Genomic DNA, 8,981 nt, shown 5'->3' with positions numbered 1-8,981 from the left:
TTAGTTGGCCTCTAAGGTGCTGCTGGAAATAATTTTTTCATATGTCTACAGGATAATTCAGACAATAAATTTCCTTGCCACTTATCAGAATAAGATTGGGTGCACAGGCTACTGTGAGGTACTTTGGTGTGACCCCACAATCTCTCCAGCCTATAAGGCAAACTACACATTACAAACTTACAGCACATTTTAAATCACATCTCAACACATAAAGAACAATGACCTACAGAAAGATTAAGCATCATGTTTATTTTCAAAAAACCACTAAAAAAATGGGGTGAGGGGGAAGAGAAGGATTTGCTGAGATGCCGATTTACATTAATGGGGCAAAGCAAGTTTTGGAAAATGTACTCTTATTTCCTATTATTGCACTTCTCTTATTACAACAAGGCATTTAAAAAATGTTCGCAACATGAATATTTATATAAATAATGGTGCCAATATACAATATCATACAATCGTGTGTTACACTTAAAAACACACACACACACACACAAACATCCCACACAAATGTAGAAAAAATTGTGGTCTGTCCCCCGCCCCGCCCCCCAGAAAATAGATGAGGTGATAAACCTGTGTCTAGATGGGACTATTTCCTATTTCAGATCGCAGGGGGGGGGAGAGGAATCACACTGCCAAATGGCTCAAAAACCTCTGTACATAGAAAAATAAGATGTCAGGGAGATGACTAAGCTAGCACACTTCTTGCCTGACATCTACATTTCTAGCTGCAGGGAATATTTTTGTATGGAACAGCAGTCAGCATTCCTTCCCAGCTACAGTCTGAAGTGGTAGAATCCAGAAACAGGTTTGCTATCTCATTTGTTGCTTGTGTGACCAGGCCTGTGATTTTGGTTTCTTACATCTTTATTTTCTTGTACTGTACAAATCAATTTTGTTATCTTTGTAAAAGATGAAGATTTGTAGCATCTGATTATTTCCTTGTGAAACTGGTTCATCAGAAGGCAGGTTTCCTATGACATGAAGAATGTGTATTCCACACAGCTTCTGAGAAATAATGAAATACTCAATTCAGCTTGCTTGAATTGAAAAAAACAACAACAACCACCCAGAGATATTTACGATCCATCAAAAAGTATTATGACATCGAGTTAAAAGCTCTACAGTAGCAAGTCATTTATATCTAGAACAAGTTAAACGGATCAGCATAGAAATTTAATTAATCATAACTTTTACATCGCAGTCAGCATTTTATTACGTAATCCTCTTGTTTAGTGTAGGCTTTTATATAACAGACAGGAAATGCGAGATGGTATGTAAACAGTTTGACTATTTTCTGAATAATGCTCTTGAAATCACTCATACTCCTAAAGAAACGATTCCAAAATTACAATATATTATGCCTCAATTTCTGGATGAACATCATATTCCTGTTGGTGAAACCTCATATGTAACACCTTCCTAATTTAAACGTGTATCGATTGTGGAGGAGGTGTTTGAATAAACCTTAAGAACTGAGGTGGGGGAAAGTGACAATTCTGAGATGAGAAGAAGCCCACTGCAATGGTTTAGCCGTTTGAAAAATATCAACAGTGTAAAGATATCGTAGCCAGATCTCCTAGGTTCCATCTCCTCTGCTTCACATGCAGACATTGCCAAGGAAATGGAAGGCAGGCACCAGACTGGAGCAGAAGGTGGTGTCAAGAGATTGGGGTTACTCAATGGGGCCTGGGAGCTACAGGAAGATGACAGAAGGGGATAGGAGACTGAAGAGAGGCAATGGGAAGAGCTGCAATATTTCTACAACATCCTTGCTAATGCAACTTGATGCCCCTTTGCTAGCCATCACATATGTATGCCAGAATAAGGGACCAGATCCCTGGTATGCTATCCATACTTATAGGGATGGTACCAATGTTCACCAAGCAGTGTGTAAGGTTTACAACTTGCACAGAGCTCTTCCTGAGGCTGGCTGGGTTTCATTTCGTTTTAAGGGGAATGAAATTAAGCTCTACTCAAAGTCTATTTTCCGCCTCAAGAGTTGTAACGGAGAAAACATGCAAGATTCGAATGCGTCGCCTGCCTGATGCCGTTCTGGCAAACGTGTGTATTCAGATAAATACATAAAATACAATCACACAGAGTAAGGCTGGAATGGCCTGAGACAGACTCTCTCTCCCCCACCACAAATACTGAAGATGTTTGTATTTTTAAAAGAAAGAATGAAGCATTGTCTCCTTCTGGAATTTTGACTCTATATCCCCTGACACTGACACAGCAATTTAAGGCAATCTCTGACGCTAGCACAGCAATTTAAAGAGCAAACTATTATTTAATAAATTTGATCTCCAGTATTATTTATATGCTGTCTTTCAGGGCAAAGGCTTCCCAAAACTAATTTCTCAAGGAAATTATGTTGACACCTGTGTGTTTTTCAACCGCACCTACATTAAAGCAGGCATCCCCAAACCGGCCCTCCAGATGTTTTGGACTACAATTCCCATCATCCCTGACCACTGGTCCTCTTAGCTAGGGATCATGGGAGTTGTAGGCCAAAACATCTGGAGGGCCGCAGTTTGGGGGTGCCTGCATTAAAGACTATCTCAGTCTCCCATCTTTGATCAAAATTATCTGTCAGAATGACATGTGCTTTGACTATGGATTGAATATTCAGCATCAGTGCGTGTGATGCTCTGAGGAGTGTTTGTTTTTAAGAGAAATGCAAACTACACATCTGTCATAAAAATTCATGGGTGGTGGAGGGGGAACCCCAACAACTGGTGCTCATGAATAGGGTGCCCACCCCCAGTTCAATGAACCCTGGTGAGCACTGTGATGCAGGGACAGATACAGTCACATTTCCTATATATGTAGAAGTCTGCCTCCACATGTGGCTCTCACCTGCTCAACTGGGGAAACGAGATTTAAGTGCTTTCACAGTACAGCATCTGTATCAACAAATGCAGCAATTGTGCTTATAGATGTATAGAAAACCACTTAAAACTAACGCTTCAGAACGGAAACAGCAGAAAATACAGTCACTCAGAATTTACAGGGTAAATTTACACCCCCAATGCAAACGCTTTCTCATCTTTTCATAGAATCATAGAATCATAGAGTTGGAAGAGACCACAAGGGCCATCCAGTCCAACCCCCTGCCAAGCAGGAAACACCATCAAAGCATTCTTGACATATGCCTGTCAAGCCTCTGCTTAAAGACCTCCAAAGAAGGAGACTCCACCACACTCCTTGGTAGCAAATTCCACTGCCGAACAGCTCTTACTGTCAGGAAGTTCTTCCTAATGTTTAGGTGGAATCTTCTTTCTTGTAGTTTGAATCCATTGCTCCGTGTCCGCTTCTCTGGAGCAGCAGAAAACAATCTTTCTCTTTTGTTTCCATCCGATTATCCAAACTCTCGGGGCCTATCCTTCCGGTGACTTCACCCCAGAAAATACTTCTTAATGCAATTCAATTCTACTTTATTTTAAAATGTGATTATATGGAACATGGGATATGCAACAAAGGTATGTTTAGGTTAACAAGTTTCAATGCCCATCATACTGGGGGCTGATGCTTTCTGATAAGCAATTGGACAGGTCCCTCCGGGACAGATTTAATGAGGTTCCAAGCATCATAATGCATGAGTCCAAGTAAGGATTTCCCACCAATGGCCAGGATTTCATCGCCGGCTTCCAATTTTCCTGCTTGTTCTGCAGCGCCACCTGTTGGAAAAAAGAAAGAAAGTCAGGACCAAAGAGCTGAAGCACAGAAGAACCTCACATTCAAACACAATTCAGTTTTGATTTCCGAGACTCAGCTCTGCAGCAAAATTCCGTTGCAATTCACCCAATAGCAGAAGTTCACTGTGGTTCCTGAGACTATATTGGACTTCAGTTTCTGGCCATCATCCCTAATACACTTCCAAAGTTGCAAAGTGTGCTGCAGTCCACATCCACAGGAAACTTCCAAGGCTAGCCTCTTTTACCCCCAGCTTCCAAAGCAGGAACTGTGTCTTAAAGACAGGGACTTGCCTAAGGCTAGGCAGGGAAAAGGGAGTCAACTTTCAAGCTGGAGACGAACGAAAAATGTCCCGATGGCAGCAAAGAAGCCCAGCCAGGATGGGGCGAGTAACTGAAAGGGAAGGAGGACCAAAAATTCCAGCCTGTCCCTGCTTGAATGTATCAACCTGCTTTGAGTTTCATAGCAGCCCTGCTTTGAGGTGAGTCAAACCTGAAATGATTTGCACCCACTCTTCCCTGCCAGCCATCAACCCCTTCTCCAAGGAAGAAAATCCAGAAACAGATTTAAAGAGACCAATTATCTTGGCCCCCATGCCACCTGGTGTCTCCCACCCCCAGGGAAGTTTACTGGTGGCTGCAGAAGATGGGGGTGCTTTGTTTTCATTTATATTTTCACAAGAAGAAGAAGAAGAAGAGTTTGGATTTGATATCCCGCATTATCACTCAAAGCGGTCTCAAAGCGGCTAACAATCTCCTTTCCCCTCTTCCCCCACAACAGACACCCTGTGAGGTGGGTGGGGCTGAGAGACTTCAGAGACGTGTGACTAGCCCAAGGTCACCCAGCAGCTGCATGTGGAGGAGCAGAGACGCGAACCCGGTTCCCCAGATTACGAGTCTACCGCTCTTAACCACTACACCACATGTGATGAGGATTGCTGCCAAGCACCGGTTGAGGGTACAACTGCTCACTGTTTGTTTTTTGCAGGTTGTTGTTGTTGTTGTTTAGTCATTTAGTCGTGTCTGACTCTTTGTGACCCCATGGACCAGAGCATGCCAGGCACTCCTGTCTTGCACTGCCTCCCGCAGTTTGGTCAAACTCATGTTTGTAGCTTCAAGAACACTGTCCAACCATCTCGTCCTCTGTCGTCCCCTTCTCCTAGTGCCCTCAATCTTTCCCAACATCAGGGCCTTTCCAGGGAGTCTTCTCTTCTCATGAGGTGGCCAAAGTATTGGAGCAGGGCCGTCTTAAGCATATCTGGCGCCCTGGTGCGAAGATCCCTCTCCCCCCCCCCCCCCGTTTCCCAGCACGGCTGTCTGGAGGGTGCAGCGCGGCGCCCCCCTGGCGGCCTGGCACCCTGCGCCACCCAGCCTTGCCGTAGGGCCGGCCCTGTATTGGAGCCTCAGCTTCAGGATCTGTCCTTCCAGTGAGCACTCTGGGCTGATTTCCTTCAGAATGGATAGGTTTGATCTTCTTGCAGTCCATGGGACTCTCAAGAGTCTCCTCCAGCACCATAATTCAAAAGCATCAATTCTTCGGCCATCAGCCTTCTTCATGGTCCAGCTCTCACTTCCATACATCACTACTGGGCAAACCATAGCTTTAACTATGTGGACCTTTGTCGGCAAGGTGATGTCTCTGCTTTTTAAGATGCTGTCTAGGTTTGTCATTGCTTTTCTCCCAAGTAGCAGGCGTCTTTTAATTTCGTGACTGCTGTCACCATCTGCAGTGATCATGGAACCCAAGTAAAATCTCTCACTGCAGGTAGTACAGATAATTCCACACCTCATTTGTTTACACTGCCTTTCTCTGACTTAGCTGCTAATTTCCATGGATTATGTCAGGCATAGGCAAACTTGGCCCTCCAGATGTATTGAAACTACAATTCCCATCATCCCTGACCACTGGTCCTGTTAGCTAGGGATGATGGGAGTTGTAGTCCCAAAATGTCTGGAGGGCCAAGTTTGCCTATGCCTGGATTATGTTATATCACTTAATTTCACAGAATCATAGAATTGTAGAGTTTGAAGGGACCCTGAGGGCAAACTAGTCCAATGCCCTGCAATGCAGGAATCTCAGCCAAAGCATCCATGGCAGATGGCCACCCAACCTCTGCTCAAAAACCTCCAAGGAAGGAGAGTCCACAACATCCAGAGGGAGTCTGTTCCACTGTTTTGCTGCATCTGATTGATGACTAAATCATATGCATGCCTACTCTACATTTGACTTCAGTGGGATTTACTCCCAAGTAAGTTTGTATGGGATTGCTGCACATGTCAGTTTAGCTGTCTGTCTGGAAACAAAAGCGGAGCCTCAGAGCAACCGTACGCAACTGATTGCTGAAGGTATTGTTACTCCCCTCTGAAAAGAGAGGCAAGACTATGCCTACAGAAAAGAAAACAGAAACTTTGGAAAGCGGTTTCCCAAGTACCTTTAAAAATCCTCTTGATGAGCAAAGGTCTGTCTCCTGAGATTGAAGCTTTCCCCCCATCCAGGCTGAATCCCAAGCCGGCAGAGGTCTTCAGAAGTTCGACACAAATGGCTTCGCCCAGCTCTCCATTTGTACCTTTGGGGTGGAGGGAAACATGTAAAGAACATTAACTCTGCTTTGTTCTAAGGTCCAAGTTTTGGGTTGCCACCAGGACAGGGAGGTCATGCCAAAAGGGAATGCATGAGGTAGTCTTTAACAAAGCAGCACAAGTCTCCTTATTTCTCAGCCCCTTGGGGGGCATAAAAGATCATTCACAGTCTCTCACACCCTGTGTTATTTCCATTCCTTGGAATTGCAAAACCGTTGGACACAACATTGGGATTCTTTCTGGCTATTGGCATGGAGCTCCAGCTATTTTGCTGGAATGGTTTGATCTTGGATTGCGAGAATGTGTGTAAATCCAAATACTTTTGTCTCTGGGAGCGAGGCTCCAAAATGCTCATATTCACGACATTATTTGCAAACCGGCATCTGAGAGGCCTGATCTGATTTCCAGTTGGTCTAAGTGGAAACCGACCCGTTCAGTTCCACATTGGGTTTGACTAGGCCTGCCTGGAACTCCTAAGCACCTATCTGTGAGACTGTGAGAACATCTTAAAATGCAGTTTGGGTTCCAAAGAGTCCAAATTAAAACCCAAGTTTTTCACTTGCTCCATCCAAGTTCATAAATGCAGACAGTTAGAATCCAAGTTGCATGGGGAGCCCCCACCCCCAAACTCATTGATTCTTCTTTGGGGTGAATTCATCCAGTTACTGTGCAACTGGCTCCAGGTTTTGGAGGGCCCTTGGGTAGACGCCCCTCGTCGCCTACCACAGCTCTTCCTCCCCCCAAAACCTGGAGTAGTTTTTATTACTACTAGCTGCTTGCTTGTCAGGCAGACAGCCAATGACAGACCCTCCAAGTGTCCCCATTTTCCTGAGACAGTCCCAGATTTACAGAAGTCATCCTGGTTTCGGATTTGATCCCAGAATGCCCGGCTTTTCCTTAGGTTGTCCCTACTTTCATCGAAGAAATGTTGGGGGATAAGGAGCTATCTGACCCCCCCGAGCCATGGAGATAAGTAACCACAGAACATTTAGAAGACATCTGAGGGCAGCCCTATATAGGGAAGGCTTTAAAAAATAATAACCATGCTTCATTATGTTTTTGTATATGCCGGAAGCCGCCCAGAGTGGTTGAGGCGACCCAGTTACAAATAACTGGGTTACAAATAATAACATTATTATAATTATTGTTATAAAAGGAAGCGAGATGGTTGGACAGCGTTCTCAAAGCTACCAACATGAGTCTAACCAAACTGCGGGAGGCAGTGGAAGACAGGAGTGCCTGGCGTGCTCTGGTCCATGGGGTCACGAAGAGTCGGACACGACTAAACAACAACCATGGATGATCCCTAAGAGGTAAACCAGGCATAGGCAAACTCAGCCCTCCAGATGTTTTGGGACTACAACTCCCACCATCCCTCGCTAACAAGACCAGTGGTCAGGGATGATGGGAATTGTAGTTTCAATACATCTGGAGGGCCGAGTTTGCCTATGCCTGAGGTAAGCGAAGAGGCCAGCAGTTGGCATTGGCGAAGAGAAACAGCGGATCCAGGTAACTCTCATCACTGGACTCCTGCAATGGACCCTTTGCTGACCATACTGACTCCTGGCGCCAACCCTACATTGAACCAACAGCGTACCTGCTGGGCTTCCCACTGTTGCAGTTCCTAAGGATTTCCTGCCAGGCGTTGACGTTTCAGACCGGGCAGGAGAAAGCTTTTGTCCGCCTCTCTCCTTCTTGATGACGACGACGGCGTATTTGTGGAGCCTGGCCTGGTGAAGAGCGTTGAGCACATCCCCGTGCACAGAACCCGCGAGACAGATGCCGTTGATGGAAAGAATGTGGTCCCCTCGGCGGATGATTCCTTCCTGGGATGCCACCCCCTTTGAGAAAACCCGGTGGACCTTCAAGAAGATAACATTGCGGTGAAGGTCGTCAGCCAAGTAAAAGAACTGTAAGTTGTTTAACACAGCAACTGATTGATTTGATAGAATGAGTTAAACACAAATAAATATGGACAGGGCTTCAGCAGAGGTGCCTTTTGGAGCTATTGGGAGGAAGTGTGAATTTAATAAACTGAATCTTTAGTAAGAAAAGCCAACCGCAGCATGTTCTTTTCCATCTCCTACATCGAGCTCAAGCTTGATAAACAAATATACAATTAATTCTCAGTTCCCACTGTTTAAAATCTCCCAAATTAATAGCTAAATATGTAGCTAATAATCTATTTAGTCAAGGCTGGCAGTCAAGGTTATTGCATATACAGTAATTCCTAGTACAGGTATATGCAGACATCTCTGAAACAAGCAATGATGTTTTTTAAAACTTGCCAGTGGTGGTGGAATCTGACTAAAGGTAAATCTAGTCTAGCGTTGTGTCTCCAACGGTGGCAGGCAAGATATCTCTGGGAAGATCACAAGCAAGCCATAAGAGATAACCCTCCGCCTTGGCTGTGGAACACAGAGGCTATTTAATGAATTTATTTCTCGCGGCACTCTAGAAGACGTTTTCTCATGGTGCACTGGCGTGCCCCAAAACAGGGAATCACGTGGTTCCTTCCAGCTCTACGATTCTGTGTTGAGATTCCTGCATTGCAGGGAGGTTGGGCTAGATGACCCTTGGGTTCCCTTACCCAACTCTTACAATTTTATGATTCTGCTGAAATCATAAAAAAATATCAGTGGGAGCTGATACCAGGGGCCCTGATCCTCCAGATGTGTGGTTTAAGGCTACCCCTGGCGTTCC

At 44.9% G+C, this 8,981-nt stretch overlaps 1 protein-coding gene across 9 annotated transcripts in view; it reads right to left on the bottom strand.

The window, feature by feature from the left end:
- Window positions 1-224: 224 nt before the first annotated feature.
- Window positions 225-8,981, bottom strand: part of PDZD2 (PDZ domain containing 2) — a 257,387-nt gene continuing 248,630 nt past the window's right edge. For all 9 annotated transcript variants that reach the window (XM_088652634.1, XM_088652636.1, XM_088652631.1 and 6 more), the window contains 3 exons: window positions 7,876-8,140; window positions 6,131-6,265; window positions 225-3,683 (listed from right to left, as the gene is read on the bottom strand). In XM_088652634.1, coding sequence (XP_088508760.1) covers window positions 3,517-3,683; window positions 6,131-6,265; window positions 7,876-8,140 — 567 coding nt within the window. In that variant the 3' untranslated portion in view covers window positions 225-3,516. The remainder of the gene's footprint in view (window positions 3,684-6,130; window positions 6,266-7,875; window positions 8,141-8,981) is intronic.

Source organism: Zootoca vivipara, chromosome 10 (genome assembly GCF_965207765.1).
Source record: "Zootoca vivipara chromosome 10, rZooViv2.hap1.1, whole genome shotgun sequence".
In the NCBI taxonomy this organism is placed as follows: Eukaryota; Metazoa; Chordata; class Lepidosauria; order Squamata; family Lacertidae; genus Zootoca; species Zootoca vivipara.
The sequence above is the reverse complement of the archived record's forward strand: the minus strand, read 5'-3'. Positions and strand labels throughout refer to the sequence as shown.